Here is a 16,482-nt window from a genome sequence, read left to right as displayed (position 1 = left end):
CTGCGTTCTCCAGTGACGGAGAGATGATGGCGCTACATTATTTATCACTACGTATATATAATGTCCGCGTGTGTCACCTGTACAGGGCAGAAAGCCTCTTCATGGTGGCCGCAGTATTGTACACGTCATCTTCATCTAGATCCATCACCTAGAAAAAGGAGAGGACAGCAGAATAAAAGAAGCAGTGTGTATGCAAATCTTCCTCAGTGGTCACAAGAGGAATCCCACCAGACACAGAGGACCCCCACTAGTCACGGAAGTTCCTTGCCTTGTTTTCAACATCCCCAAAGCTCTGGTTAGAGGGCAACCTCTGAGTAATCACAGCAGGCTCACCCCTCAGGACACTCTTTAAGCGGGTTAGCGATCACCCTCCGGGGAGATCACGCAATATCTCGCCGTTGACGTCACACTGTCAGTATTTCGTCCGGAATCGCGAGCACACGATCCAGACTACTCACTCCTTAGGTATCGGCAAGCAACCAGTGAGCGCATGGCGTCACACCTCCGAATTCCAGCTCCAGGAATATGTGTTTACACCCAGTACTGTCACTGTCAGCTTCACGATAGCCCAATTATTATTATTCGCTGCCACCACCGTCCAGATTTGAAATATAATACGAGATCCCATTAGCTTGAAACTCACGATTTTAGAACAAGTACCTGATAATGTAACAAATCGGCTTAATTATCTTATGAAGAGAGAGAATTTTTGGATTTTTAAATTGGGTACATTATATCCGGAAGGTTTGAATTTAGCGATTGATAATGTGTGCAGATGAATTATTAATATTTATATATTTTTGGGGGGATAAAAACTGGTTGAAGGGTATACTCAGAATATGCCTCACCAATTTTTATGTAATCTGCTTATTTACCCTCATTTATATATGAATTTTTATATGTATGTATTTTTAATGCATTGCCGTTAATTTCTGCATCCTGCATCTTCATAGTAAGTTTATAATGTGTAGTTATTGACCTGTAATGCTTTTTTAAGTCCCCTTTGTTATTAAATTGTAATTGTCTTTTTTAATGGTGATTAAGGGGTTAAGTACCAAATTCTCCCTTGACATCTCCCATTGAGTTCCTTTGTTTTATGTATAAAAGTGCCTGTTTCTGCCATTTTCCCATAACTCCACCTGATGAAGGCAGCAGACCGCTGCAGAAACGCGTTGTGGGCATTAATACTTCAATAAAGAGGTGTTTTATCCTTTTCCAGCGCCTTATCCAGTTTCTAGCGCCCCACTGACCACTTCAATTTGCACACTCTTGAAATATAATACAGGCCTGGGGCGGACGTCTGCATTTTGGTAGTGTATATGGCTTTGGAGGAGGAGGGAACAATTACAGGATAAAAAAGAAACAGAACTATTAAATTTTATATTTAATCCAAAAGAGAGGCAGTGTTTAGGAAAAATATTTGCAAGGATGTTACAAAGGAGACATTAAAATACATAAGCAGTTACATAAAATAAACAGGATAAAAGAAGACAACTTACTCTATACGATCGTGGAGACGATTCAATATAGGTGGAGGAGGGGCTCTCCGGTTTGATTTGAGCGTTATCGAACGCGACCTGTTGCTTATAATCCTTATACCTCCCCTGGCAATGAGTGCTCCTGTATTTTCCATGGGTTCTCTTATACCTAAGGGGAGATCTGGCCACACCCCCCTTGTGGTGACATCATGTGGGCCCGGTCTCCAGCCTGTACATTTTTATTAAAAACGCTAACCTCTGCGATAACTCATCGCTCGTTGATCGCGTAAGCGTGCTAACGACGCAATTTTTTCCGTTATGATTTTACCTACATTTAGAGACCACATACATCGCATAGTTGCAGTCTGCTATTCTGGTGTTTTTGCGCCACAACTCCCTGATTTTGCTTACAGCAATGAAAAACTATGTATATTTTCCTCAGCTGTCCCTGCCACTAAAAATATAGGTCCTGTTATTGTCGGACTTATGAGACGTACAATATTTCATATTTCGTTTCAGAGTCGAAGTGTCTATAAACTTCTTTTTGAAACTCGGGAAACAAGTTTTTCCAGTTACAGGCAAATTAGTGCAATCCTGCCACTAATTACCCCCTGCGTGTGCCAGGGACAAGATGCTCTCATCTTAAAGAAGTTATCACCCTTCTCGGCTGCCAGCAGTTTGTTTGTGTGAGCTATTTTGGCTGTGGGTGATAATTTGCAGGAAGACACTGTAGATTGTCATCTCTGGACTGTGTTAATTGGGGCTTTGTGCTGAGAGTTTTAAGGAGACAGCTTTGTACTGACCAAAAGGGAGAAATAGTCAATATCCATGTCAGGGAAATATGGAAGAACATTTTCCTGACATCAATATCTCCCTGACAGCGGGTATCCTAGTAAAGCCTTCCTTATCCCCATGATTGAAGATAGCTGCGGTGCGCCATACCTGCAAAATGTCTGGCAGGTGATTCTGGAAATGAGCGGTGAGTCTGTCTAATAACTGACTGAGCACAATGTCCGTCCTCTTGGAGAACGCCAGGTCCTGGTCGCACAGGACGTACAGTGTACGAGAGCAGGCCTCCAGCACCGGCGGCTCCGTGTGCTTCTCCAGGATATCTTGCACTTGGGTCAAGAGGAGATCTAAATTCTGACGAGGAGGAGCTGAAGGTCAAGCACTGCGGACAGTCCCTGGCCCCAGTCCACGGCCTCTCCACCCTCCTCACCTTCTCCAGCCTCTCTGTAGAGTAAATCTCTAGTTCTAGGTACTCCACCACCTTCAGCAGAGCTCGCATCTTGTCTTCATCCGCTGAGAACTGGACACATGGAGAAAATTAACATCGAAAGTTAATCGCAAGACACACCGCTTGCCTTAATAAATTTTGTACTCGTGATTTGTGGCTTATTTTTAGAAAAACAAGTGGCAAAAACTGCACGTGGTTCCACCAAGAATCGCCACTGACTTCTCCCAGGTTAATACCCTGCATTATAGATCGCCCTTATCATCTATACGGCGGTGGTACCTTGGCCAGGAGAGGGGGTAATGTTACGATCATGTGGCGGCTCAGTCGTAACCTGTCCTCGGAGTGCGTCTTCTTATCCTTCGCAGACAGGATCTAAAATGACAAAATTTAGGAAAATAGGAAGCGGAGACGAGTCCTTACAAGCCTGACACTGTACTGCACACATCGGCAGCACAGGAGGAAAGCTGCTGCTCTTATATCATGTCTGGATCCATCTAGGACGGCTTTTATCAATCATGCAAGTGCAATCTCCAGCTGGTTTTCCATAGTAGATCAGCTGTGCCAGTCTTCAGGCTTGTGTCTAATGTTTTCTGTTACCCTCCTCACCTTTAGGGTTCTGTGCACACATAGTTAAACACCTAAAAAAAACTGCTTATAAAAAAAGCTTGAAAGCCTCTTCCTACTTATATGTATTGTAAAAATTGTAAAACCACTTTACTGTTCACATGTTCAGATTTTTGAGCATTTTTTTTTTTTCTAATATTCAGGTTTAGAAAAAAAAAAAAAAAAAAGGATGCGCACATCAGTTCTTTGAAGCGGCTCCTCATGGAAAAACGCTAGGCACCGTCCAATCAAAAGCCTGCAAAAATACAAGAAAACACCTCTTCCAAACACACTTCAAAACCTTTACAGGAGACCAAAAACTCCCCAGAGAATGAGAGCTTCCTGAAGCAGTTTCCACTAAGAAAACTTGTCACTTTCCATAGGTCTCTTAAAAAAAAAAGAAAAACACTCGGAGTGCACATAGACTAAACTACTTCTGGATCGCTCATAGACGGTCCACACTTTACTCTGCAGTGACATTCTAAAATGTCACTGTAAAGTCATTCTAAAATGTCACTGTAAAGTGTGCAGCTTGCAGGAGATTGTGCAACTGTGGGGTTGGGGACCAGCTTGTCTCCTTGATCTTATGAAAGAGGCTGTGAATTCTGCAACATACCTACATCAAAATCCACTTATCACATGCAGATTTTGAGAATTTCCATTAATACATTGCATGAGGTGAAGTCTGCAACGAAGTCCGCACAAAGAATTAACATGCTGAGAAATTTTAAATCCTTACTGAAGGTCAATTTATGCGCTGAAAAATTCCGCAACGTAGAGATAAGATTTTTTTTTTTCTTAATATCTAGAACTTAGCAGGTTTCGGTTTTTGCTAGGAAAATACACAACAAATACACATCATGTTCACACTTAGGTTTTTGGTCCTTATTTATTCTGCATGACGAATGAAGAATGTGACCCAAAAAAAGCAAGTGAAATTATGCTAATTTTCGAATCATATTTTATGAAGTTTTTGTTATTTTTTGCTGCTGATCCATTTGTGTTTTTAATGAACACCTGAGAGCCAGAAAGTGGAAACACGCTGGCTAGTAATAAACGCATGCGTCTTTCGGGCTCCTGGCTGACTTACCTTCTTTGTAGGTCCTCTACCAGTTGGAGATGTCCCTTCTGCTGCCTGCCGTATGGAGGACACGAGGATCTTGATCAGAGAGCTCTCTTCCCGGTCATCTAAGCCTGAAATCAGAAAAAAACATATTTAGCAAGCGGAGGACATTTTCATTCCTTCAATCATTTTAGACCCCGATATTCAGTTGTCAGTCGGCTCCGAGTCTCATACTGATCCCTCCCATAAAAAAAGCTGCATGTGAGATCTGTGTGCCTTCACTAGATCTCATGTATCAGCACAGCTTCATTCCTCTCCCTGGCTGAAGAGTCTGAGGAGTGTGACCGGATCACCTCCCCTGCAGAGTCCTATGCTGAAGAGTGTGACTGGATCACCTCCCCTGCAGAGTCTGATGCTGAGGAGTGTGACCGGATCACCTCCCCTGCAGAGTCTGATGCTGAGGAGTGTGACCGGATCACCTCCCTTGCAAAGTCTGATGCTGAGGAGTGTGACTGGATTCCATCTCCCTGCAGAATCTGAGAAGAGTGACCGGATCACCTCCCCTGCAGAGTGATGCTGAGGAGTGTGACCGGATCACCTCCCCTGCAGAGTCTGATGCTGAGGAGTGTGACCGGATCACCTCCCCTGCAGAGTTCTATGCTGAAGAGTGTGACTGGATCCCCTCCCCTGCAGAGTCTGATGCTGAGGAGTGTGACTGGATTCCATCTCCCTGCAGAATCTGAGAAGAGTGACGGGATCACCTCCCCTGCAGAGTGATGCTGAGGAGTGTGACCGGATCACCTCCCCTGCAGAGTCTGATGCTGAGGAGTGTGACTGGATTCCCTCTCCCAGCAGAATCTGAGTGTGACCGGATCACTTCCCTGCAGAGTCTGATGCTGAGGAGTGTGACTGGATTCCCTCTCCCAGCAGAATCTGAGAAGTGTGACCGGATTCCCTCTCCCTGCAGAGTCTGATGCCGAGGAGTGACCGGATTCCCTCTCCCTGCAGAGTCTGATGCTGAGGAATGTGACTGGATCCCCTCTCCCTGCACAGTCTGATGCTTAGGAGTGTGACTGGATCCCCTCTCCCTGCAGAGTCTGATGCTGAGGAGTCACTGGATTCCCTCTCCCTGCAGAGTCTGATGCTGAGGAGTCACTGGATTCCCTCTCCCTGCAGAGTCTGATGCTGAGTGTAGTGCCGGCGTCCCTGCCCTCTGCTAGGCAGGGACGCTGCTCCCCTCACCGCTCTGCCCCGTGCCCGGCGTCCCTCTCCCGCTCTGCTGTCAGCGCGCGCTCCTTCCCGGCGTCCTCCTCCCGCTCTGCTCCTAAGGAGTCCCCGGCCAATGGCCGGAGGACTTCATCATATATAAGGCACCTCCTCCAAAATGGAGGTGCCCGAGCAATGTTGTTTGCACCTGTGTCTCACCTGTGCTTCAGCCCTCAGGTCCCGTTGCCAGTTACCTGCCAGTTACCTGTCAGATTCCTGCCTGATTACTTGCTACCTGTCTGCTAGTCTGAGGTCCGACGGTCTGCCTTACTACTCCTGTCAGTCTGTCTAAGGACCAGCCTGCCCGCTCACCTGGGAGCGCACCTCAGCTACCTGCCTGCTTGCCTGAGGTCCGACGGTCTGCCTTACAACTCCGGTCAGTCTGTCTATGGACCAGCTTGCCCGCTCACCTGGGAGCGCTTCTCCGCTACCTGCCTGCTTGCCAGCCCGGAGGCTCCGCTGTCACGTGCTGTGACCACCAGCTACTCCAGACTCTTGCCCGCTCACCTGGGAGCGCTTCTCCGCTACCTGCCTGCTTGCCTGCCCGGAGGCTCCGCTGTCACGTGCTGTGACCACCAGCTACTCCAGACTCTTGCCCGCTCACCTGGGAGCGCTTCTCCGCTACCTGCCTGCTTGCCTGCCCGGAGGCTCCGCTGTCACGTGCTGTGACCACCAGCTATTCCTGAGACTCTTGCCCGCTCACCTGGGAGCGCTTCTCCGTTACCTGCCTGCTTGCCTACCTGGAGGCTCCGCCGTCACGTGCTGTGACCACCTGCTATTCCAGAGACTCTCGCTTGCTCACCTGGGAGCACACATTCTTCATCTGCCTTGCTAGCCTACCTGGAGGTTCAGCCATCACAGGTCGTACCTACCCTTTATCCAGAGACTGCCCCGATCACTTGCCGTGTCCTCCTGCCCGTACACACAGAGACTGTCCTGGTCACCTCCTGTGACTACCTGCCTGGTCGCCACCCGCTCCCTTACAAGGACCGCCCCCTTGTATTGTAGCCCAGAGGTTCCGCCTCCCAGACCCGTTACAGTTTGCTCGGGCCATGGAACCCGGTGGCACCCAAGCTCCCTCGCTCTCGGACCTCTGTCTTGAACTGTCCCGTCAGAGGTCCCAACAGGAGTCCATCCTGGGTCACCTGCGGAATGTCAATACTCGCCTGAACACTCTGTCTGATCCACCAACAACCTCCGCCAGTGCCATATCTTGCAATCCGGCAGCTCCGCTGCCCACTAATACCATGGTATCCTACCCCGGACCCCGGCTTTCTGCACCTCCTCGCTTCGGAGGCGACTCCGTCCAGGCTCGGGGCTTCTTAAATCAGTGCACCCTGCACTTTGAACTTTTGTCCCACTAGTTTAACTCCGACCGGGCCAAAATTGCCTTCATCATGTCCCATCTCACCGGGGAGGCCCTGGCCTGGCTAAATCCTCTATGGGAGAGAGGAGACCCCCTGGTGTCCAACTTACCTGCTTTTCTCACGGCTTTCCGGAAAGTCTTCGACGAACCCGGACGGAAGACCTCATCTGCATCATCGTTGCTACGCCTCCGTCAGGAGAGTCTCACCGTGGGCCAATATGCCATACGGTTCCGTACCCTTGCCTCGGAGCTGGCCTGGGATAACGACGCTCTGGTTTCCGTCTTCTGGGAGGGTCTGTCCGGCCGTATTAAAGATGAACTTGCCGGTCGGGACATTCCTACCACTCTCGATGACTTAATAACTCTTGCCACCCGGATTGACCTACGGTTCCAGGAGCGTGCCAGAGAGGTCACCCGTGAGAGGAGGTTACCTCGTCTAGCTCCTACTTTTCAGAAACCCGTCACTCCTTCTGTCTCTAACCAGGTACACCCTCCTGAGCCTATGCAGGTCGACCAGACCAAGATGGTCAAGACCCGTCAGGACTTACGCCGTGCCGAGGGGACCTGCTTCTACTGTGGCAGTAAGGAGCACCGGATCTGTGCCTGCCCGGAGAGGTCGGGAAACGCCTGTGTCTAGGTTCGCTCAGAGAGGTCCACCTAGACAAGAATAAATCCTCTCCATCCCTGCTGTTGTCAGTTTCAATCGTCTACGGGGAGAACCGTTATTTCGAACTAGCCCAACTGGACTCTGGAGCAGCCGGGAATCTTATTTCACAGTCCCTGGTAGAGAAATTCCGCATCCCCACCAAACCTCTGGCTGTACCCTTGTCTGTGGCTGCCGTGGATGGGGGGCTCTTACCACGCCCCATCCAACTCATCACCGAATCCATTACTCTGCAGGTGGGAATGCTGCATTCTGAAAGTATCTCCTTTCATGTTCTGCCTGGACTCTCTCACGCCCTCTTGCTAGGTCTGCCTTGGCTCCAGAAACATGCACCCGTGCTTGACTGGCAAACCGGAGAAGTCCTTCGCTGGGGACAAGACTGTCATAAGACCTGCCTGGTTCCCGTCCATCCCGTCCGTCCCTCTCCTACCCCAGCTAATCTACCTGGACTTCCAATTCCTTATTGGTCTTATGCTGATGTCTTTAATAAAAAGGAGGCAGAGACATTACCCCCTCATAGACCATACGACTGTCCCATCGACCTGTTACCCGGTACTACTCCTCCCCGTGGGCGTATTTATCCTTTATCCGCTGCTGAGACCCGGTCGATGTCCGAATATATTGAGGAGAATCTGGCCAGGGGATTCATCCAGAAATCTACCTCCCCGGCGGGAGCAGGCTTCTTTTTCGTCAAAAAGAAGGACGGCTCTCTCCGTCCCTGTATAGACTATAGAGGCCTAAACCAGATCACGGTGAAGAATAAGTACCCCCTTCCGCTCATTCCAGAATTATTTGATCGTCTGAGGGGGGCTAGAATCTTCACCAAACTAGACCTCCGTGGGGCGTACAACCTGGTTCGTATCCGTCAAGGGGATGAATGGAAGATGGCATTCAACACCCGGGACGGCCACTATGAATACCTGGTAATGCCCTTTGGTCTCTGTAACGCTCCTGCCGTCTTTCAAGAGTTGGTCAATGACATCTTCCGGGACCTTCTCTACTCCTGCGTAGTGGTGTACCTGGACGACATCTTGGTCTTCTCTCCGGATCTCCAGACTCACCGGAGGGACGTTCGTCAGGTCCTGCTCAGGCTCAGGCAAAATCACCTCTTCGCTAAATACGAGAAGTGCCTCTTTGAGCAGACCTCGCTTCCGTTTTTGGGCTACATTATTTCTCAGACCGGCCTACGAATGGATCCAGAGAAACTGTCTGCCATCGAGAAATGGCCCCGACCGGAGGGGTTGAAGGCCATTCAGCGGTTCCTGGGCTTCGCCAACTACTACCGCCTCTTCATACCACACTTCTCTTCCCGGACTGCCCCAATTTCCGCGCTCACCCGTAAGGGTACTAATCCCAAAGAGTGGCCGCCCGAAGCAGAAGAAGCCTTTCTTTCCTTAAAACAGGCCTTCTCTTCCGCCCCGGTGCTGCATCGCCCGGACGGCAACAAGCAGTTCTTCCTGGAAGTGGACGCCTCCTCCTCTGGAGCTGGAGCGGTACTTGCTCAAAAATCTTCTTCCGGGAGGATGGTAACTTGCGGCTTCTTCTCTAAACTCTTCTCCTCCTCAGAGCGCAATTATTCCATAGGAGATCGAGAGTTATTGGCCATCAAACTGGCATTGAAAGAGTGGCGTTACCTGCTTGAGGGGGCTCTTCACCCGGTAATAATTTACACTGACCACAAGAACTTGGCTTACCTCCAGCATGCCCAGAGACTTAACCCGCGCCAAGCCCGGTGGTCCTTGTTTTTTGCTCGTTTTGATTTTGTCCTTCATTTTCGCCCGGCTGACAAAAACGTCAAGGCGGACGCCTTGTCTCGATCCTTTCTGGTATCTGATCTCGAGGAAGATCCGAAACACATCATCGATCCCGCCAGAGTAATGCAGGTGGCTCCCGTGAGTCTAAATCGTCTCCCTCCCGGAAAGACGTTCGTATCAGTACCTGATCGGGAGAAGATCCTTCACTGGGGTCACTCGTCTAAACTGGCTGGCCACGCTGGTCAGAAGAAGACCCTCCAGCTTATTTCCCGGCACTACTGGTGGCCTACCCTGCACAAGGATGTAATAGACTTTGTTTCTGCCTGTGTGTCCTGCGCCCGCAACAAGGTTCCGAGACATCTGCCAGCCGGTCGCCTCCTTCCGCTCCCAGTACCTGCTGCCCCCTGGCAGCATATTGCAATGGACTTCATAACTGACCTCCCACTCTCTGCCGGTTGTACGGTCATTTGGGTGGTCGCTGACCGCTTCTCCAAGATGGCTCATTTCGTTCCCCTGCCAGGCCTCCCGTCTGCACCCGAGCTAGCTAGAGACTTTATTCGTCACATCTTCCGTCTTCATGGCCTGCCCCTCCACATCGTGTCGGATCGTGGGGTACAGTTCACCTCACGCTTCTGGAGAGCCACTTGTAAACTACTAGACGTCACCCTGGACTTCTCTTCCGCTTACCACCCACAGTCCAATGGTCAAGTGGAGCGGATCAATCAGAACCTGACCAGTTACCTCCGGCACTTCGTTAATGCCCACCATTCTGACTGGGTGGATCTCCTACCATGGGCCGAGTTCTCTTACAATAATCACGAGAGCGAATCCTCCTCCAAATCCCCGTTTTTTGTAGTCTTTGGTCAGCATCCTCGGATTCCTTTTCCTGTCTCCACCTCGGTGGACAACCCGGCTGCGGAATCTCTCGTTAGCAAATTTTCCTCCATTTGGGAGAGTACCCGATCCGCACTCCTTCAGTCGTCCGAGCGGATGAAAAGACACGCTGACAAAAAACGCCTGGATCCTCCTCAATTTCGTCCAGGAGATAAGGTCTGGCTCTCATCTAGATATGTTCGACTCAAGACACCCTCTTACAAGTTAGGGCCTCGGTTCATCGGACCTCTGGAGGTCACCAGTCAGATCAACCCGGTGGCCTATAAATTGAAACTCCCGGCCAACTTACGGATCCCTAACTCCTTCCATGTATCTCTCCTCAAACCTGTGGTACTTAACTCTTTTTCCAAGTCTACAGGTACGCCTCCTGCTCCGGTTTCTGCTGAGGACGAGTTTGAGGTAGAGAACATTCTTGCCACCAAAAGGGTAAGAGGAAAGACCTTTTTTCTGGTAGATTGGAAGGGGTTTGGTCCTGAGGAGAGAACGTGGGAGCCCCGGGAGAACATCCATGCCCCTCTCATCCTAGCTAAATTTCTGTCTGGCCTAAAAAAGGGGGGGCCTAAAGGGGGGGGTACTGTAGTGCCGGCGTCCCTGCCCTCTGCTAGGCAGGGACGCTGCTCCCCTCACCGCTCTGCCCCGTGCCCGGCGTCCCTCTCCCGCTCTGCTGTCAGCGCGCGCTCCTTCCCGGCGTCCTCCTCCCGCTCTGCTCTCAGCGCGCGCTCCTTTCCGGCCCCTGTGCTTAGGGCGCGCGCGCGCACGCTCCCCTCCTCTTAAAGGGGCCGCGCGCGCCGTCCTAAGGAGTCCCCGGCCAATGGCCGGAGGACTTCATCATATATAAGGCACCTCCTCCAAAATGGAGGTGCCCGAGCAATGTTGTTTGCACCTGTGTCTCACCTGTGCTTCAGCCCTCAGGTCCCGTTGCCAGTTACCTGCCAGTTACCTGTCAGATTCCTGCCTGATTACTTGCTACCTGTCTGCTAGTCTGAGGTCCGACGGTCTGCCTTACTACTCCTGTCAGTCTGTCTAAGGACCAGCCTGCCCGCTCACCTGGGAGCGCACCTCAGCTACCTGCCTGCTTGCCTGAGGTCCGACGGTCTGCCTTACAACTCCGGTCAGTCTGTCTATGGACCAGCTTGCCCGCTCACCTGGGAGCGATTCTCCGCTACCTGCCTGCTTGCCAGCCCGGAGGCTCCGCTGTCACATGCTGTGACCACCAGCTACTCCAGACTCTTGCCCGCTCACCTGGGAGCGCTTCTCCGCTACCTGCCTGCTTGCCTGCCCGGAGGCTCCGCTGTCACGTGCTGTGACCACCAGCTACTCCAGACTCTTGCCCGCTCACCTGGGAGCGCTTCTCCGCTACCTGCCTGCTTGCCTGCCCGGAGGCTCCGCTGTCACGTGCTGTGACCACCAGCTATTCCTGAGACTCTTGCCCGCTCACCTGGGAGCGCTTCTCCGTTACCTGCCTGCTTGCCTACCTGGAGGCTCCGCCGTCACGTGCTGTGACCACCTGCTATTCCAGAGACTCTCGCTTGCTCACCTGGGAGCACACATTCTTCATCTGCCTTGCTAGCCTACCTGGAGGTTCAGCCATCACAGGTCGTACCTACCCTTTATCCAGAGACTGCCCCGATCACTTGCCGTGTCCTCCTGCCCGTACACCCAGAGACTGTCCTGGTCACCTCCTGTGACTACCTGCCTGGTCGCCACCCGCTCCCTTACAAGGACCGCCCCCTTGTATTGTAGCCCAGAGGTTCCGCCTCCCAGACCCGTTACACTGAGGAGTGTGACTGGATCCCCTCTCCCTGCAGAGTCTGATGCTGAGGAGTGTGACTGGATCCCCTCTCCCTGCAGAGTCTGATGCTGAGGAGTGTGACTGGATCCCCTCTCCCTGCAGAGTCTGATGCTGAGGAGTGTGACTGGATCCCCTCTCCCTGCAGAGTCTGATGCTGAGGAGTGACTGGATCCCCTCTCCCTGCAGAGTCTGATGTTGAGGAGTGTGACTGGATTCCCTCTCCCTGCAGAGTCTGATGCTGAAGAGTGTGACTGGATCCCCTCTCCCTGCAGAGTCTGATGTTGAGGAGTGTGACTGGATTCCCTCTCCCTGCAGAGTCTGAAGCTGAGGAGTGTGACTGGATTCCCTCTCCCTGCAGAGTCTGATGCTGAGGAGTGTGACTGGATCCCCTCTCCCTGCAGAGTCTGATGCTGAGGAGTGTGACTGGATTCCCTCTCCCTGAAGAGTCTGATGCTGAGGAGTGTGACTGGATCCCCTCTCCCTGCAGAGTCTGATGCTGAGGAGTGTGACTGGATTCCCTCTCCCTGCAGAGTCTGATGCTGAGGAGTGTGACTGGATCACCTCTCCCCGCAGAGTCTGATGCTGAGGAGTGACTGGATCACCTCTCCCTGCAGAGTCTGATGCTAAGGAGTGACCAGATCCACTCTCCCTGCAGAGTCTGATGCTGAGGAGTGTGACTGGATCCCATCCCCTGCACAGTCTGATGCTGAGGAGTGACTGGATCCCCTCTCCCAGCAGAGTCTGATGCTGAGGAGTGTGACTGGATCCCCTCTCCCTGCAGAGTCTGATGCTGAGGAGTGACTGGATTCCCTCTCCCTGCAGAGTCTGATGCTGAGGAGTGTGACTGGCTCCCCTCTCCCCGCAGAGTCTGATGCTGAGGAGTGTGACTGGATTCCCTCTCCCTGCAGAGTCTGATGCTGAGGAGTGTGACTGGCTCCCCTCTCCCCGCAGAGTCTGATGCTGAGGAGTGACTGGATCCCCTCTCCCTGCAGAGTCTGATGCTAAGGAGTGACCAGATCCACTCTCCCTGCAGAGTCTGATGCTGAGGAGTGTGACTGGATCCCCTCCCCTGCAGAGTCTGATGCTGAGGAGTGACTGGATCCCCTCTCCCTGCAGAGTCTGATGCTGAGGAGTGTGACTAGATTCCCTCTCCCTGCAGAGTCTGATGCTGAGGAGTGTGACTGGATTCCCTCTCCCTGCAGAGTCTGATGCTGAGGAGTGTGACTGGATCCCCTCCCCTGCAGAGTCTGATGCTGAGGAGTGACTGTGTCAGGGTCGTATCGACATTCCACTCGTCCTCCAGTCACTCCAAATTAAGGCTATGAGCATGGGTCAACCATTCAAAGAATGAGTCAGACAACAAGCTGGTTCAAACTCAGAGCAGCTCAGAGGCTACTGGCAAGCCACGATCTCAGCAATGTTCCGTCTTTATTTCCGCATGCACAAACTTAAATACACTACATAATGGGGAGGGGAAAGGGGTTGTTCGGGGCGGGGTAAGCCATAAATGGATTGTTCGGGGCGGGGTAAGCCATCAATGGATTGTTCGGGGCGGGGTAAGCCATAAATGTCTAGTATCCGGCCACTCCTGATTGGTCCACGTCTCCTTAACTCAGTCTCTGGGCAGACAACAGTCAGTTGATGTTTTGGTTTCATTTCTCTGAAACAGGTGCTTGGCTGATACCGGCGCCATCTTAGCATCAGTTTCGATATAATTAACACGTAGCAAGGAAAGCTTATTGTTATAAGACACAAAATGGTGGTTAGTACACAAGCAAAGCGTATAAAAGTATATAAGTAGAGAAAATATATATTCTGTTTTACCCTGACAACTGGATCCCCTCTCCCTGCACAGTCTGATGCTGAGGAGTGTGACTGGATCACCTCTCCCTGCACAGTCTGATGCTGAGGAGTGTGACTGGATCACCTCTCCCTGCAGAGTCTGATGCTGAGGAGTGTGATCAGATTCCCTCTCCCTGCACAGTCTGATGCTGAGGAGTGTGACTGGATCCCCTCTCCCTGCACAGTCTGATGCTGAGGAGTGTGACTGGATCACCTCTCCCTGCACAGTCTGATGCTGAGGAGTGTGACTGGATCACCTCTCCCTGCAGAGTCTGATGCTGAGGAGTGTGATCAGATTCCCTCTCCCTGCAGAGTCTGATGCTGAGGAGTGTGACTGGATTCCCTCTCCCTGCAGAGTCTGATACTGAGGAGTGTGACTGGATCCCCTCTCCCTGCAGAGTCTGATGCTGAGGAGTGTGACTGGATCCCCTCTCCCTGCAGAGTCTGATGCTGAGGAGTGTGACCAGATTCCCTCCCCTGCAGAGTCTGATGCTGAGGAGTGTGACTGGATCCTCTCTCCCTGTAGAGTCTGATGCTGAGGAGTGTGACTGGATTCCCTCTCCCTGCAGAGTCTGATGCTGAGGAGTGTGACTGGATCCCCTCTCCCTGCAGAGTCTGATGCTGAGGAGTGTGACTGGATCCCCTCTCCCTGCAGAGTCTGATGCTGAGGAGTGACTGGATTCCCTCTCCCTGCAGAGTCTGATGCTGAGGAGTGTGACTGGATCCCCTCTCCCCGCAGAGTCTGCTGCTGAGGAGTGACTGGATCCCCTCTCCCTGCAGAGTCTGATGCTGAGGAGAGTGACTAGATTCCCTCTCCCTGCAGAGTCTGATGCTGAGGAGTGTGACTGGATCCCCTCTCCCTGCAGAGTCTGATGCTGAGGAGTGACTGGATCCCCTCTCCCTGCAGAGTCTGATGCTGAGGAGTGTGATCAGATTCCCTCTCCCTGCAGAGTCTGACGCTGAGGAGTGTGACTGGATCCCCTCTCCCTGCAGAGTCTGATGTTGAGGAGTGACTGGATCCCCTCTCCCTGCAGAGTCTGATGCTGAGGAGTGTGACTGGATTCCCTCTCCCTGCAGAGTCTGATACTGAGGAGTGACTGGATCCCCTCTCCCTGCAGAGTCTGATGCTGAGGAGTGTGACTGGATCCCCTCTCCCTGCAGAGTCTGATGCTGAGGAGCGTGACCAGATTCCCTCTCCCTGCAGAGTCTGATGCTGAGGAGTGTGACTGGATTCCCTCTCCCTGCAGAGTCTGATGCTGAGGAGTGTGACTGGATCCCCTCTCCCTGCAGAGTCTGATGTTGAGGAGTGACTGGATCCCCTCTCCCTGCAGAGTCTGATGCTGAGGAGTGACTGGATCCCCTTTCCCTGCAGAGTCTGATGTTGAGGAGTGACTGGATCCCCTCTCCCTGCAGAGTCTGATGCTGAGGAGTGTGACTGGATTCCCTCTCCCTGCAGAGTCTGATACTGAGGAGTGACTGGATCCCCTCTCCCTGCAGAGTCTGATGCTGAGGAGTGTGACTGGATCCCCTCTCCCTGCAGAGTCTGATGCTGAGGAGTGTGACCAGATTCCCTCTCCCTGCAGAGTCTGATGCTGAGGAGTGTGACTGGATCCCCTCTCCCTGCAGAGTCTGATGTTGAAGAGTGACTGGATCCCCTCTCCCTGCAGAGTCTGATGCTGAGGAGTGACTGGATCCCCTCTCCCTGCAGAGTCTGATGTTGAGGAGTGACTGGATCCCCTCTCCCTGCAGAGTCTGATGCTGAGGAGTGTGACTGGATCCCCTCTCCCTGCAGAGTCTGATGTTGAGGAGTGTGACTGGATTCCCTCTCCCTGCAGAGTCTGAAGCTGAGGAGTGTGACTGGATTCCCTCTCCCTGCAGAGTCTGATGCTGAGGAGTGTGACTGGATCCCCTCTCCCTGCAGAGTCTGATGCTGAGGAGAGTGACTGGATTACCTCTCCCTGAAGAGTCTGATGCTGAGGAGTGTGACTGGATCCCCTCTCCCTGCAGAGTCTGATGCTGAGGAGTGTGACTGGATTCCCTCTCCCTGCAGAGTCTGATGCTGAGGAGTGTGACTGGCTCCCCTCTCCCCGCAGAGTCTGATGCTGAGGAGTGACTGGATCCCCTCTCCCTGCAGAGTCTGATGCTAAGGAGTGACCAGATCCACTCTCCCTGCAGAGTCTGATGCTAAGGAGTGACCAGATCCACTCTCCCTGCAGAGTCTGATGCTGAGGAGTGTGACTGGATCCCCTCCCCTGCAGAGTCTGATGCTGAGGAGTGACTGGATCCCCTCTCCCTGCAGAGTCTGATGCTGAGGAGTGTGACTAGATTCCCTCTCCCTGCAGAGTCTGATGCTGAGGAGTGACTGGATCCCCTCTCCCTGCAGAGTCTGATGCTGAGGAGTGTGACTAGATTCCCTCTCCCTGCAGAGTCTGATGCTGAGGAGTGTGACTGGATTCCCTCTCCCTGCAAAGTCTGATGCTGAGGAGTGTGACTGGATCCCCTCCCCTGCAGAGTCTGATGCTG

The 16,482-nt window shown here is 52.3% G+C and overlaps 1 protein-coding gene across 1 annotated transcript in view; it reads right to left on the bottom strand.

The window, feature by feature from the left end:
• STAG3 (STAG3 cohesin complex component) overlaps nt 1-16,482 on the bottom strand; it is a 196,095-nt gene that overhangs the window by 98,270 nt on the left and 81,343 nt on the right. Inside the window, exons 15-19 of the mRNA XM_073654796.1 lie at nt 4,409-4,512; nt 2,995-3,087; nt 2,698-2,787; nt 2,421-2,621; nt 78-148 (exon numbers count right to left, since the gene is read on the bottom strand). Coding sequence (XP_073510897.1) covers nt 78-148; nt 2,421-2,621; nt 2,698-2,787; nt 2,995-3,087; nt 4,409-4,512 — 559 coding nt within the window. The remainder of the gene's footprint in view (nt 1-77; nt 149-2,420; nt 2,622-2,697; nt 2,788-2,994; nt 3,088-4,408; nt 4,513-16,482) is intronic.

The sequence above is a fragment of the Phyllobates terribilis genome, unplaced genomic scaffold (assembly GCF_046119375.1).
Source record: "Phyllobates terribilis strain yellow unplaced genomic scaffold, ASM4611937v1 Scaffold_11__3_contigs__length_659146591, whole genome shotgun sequence".
NCBI classification, from domain to species: Eukaryota; Metazoa; Chordata; class Amphibia; order Anura; family Dendrobatidae; genus Phyllobates; species Phyllobates terribilis.
This window is presented reverse-complemented; position numbering and strand designations above follow the sequence as displayed.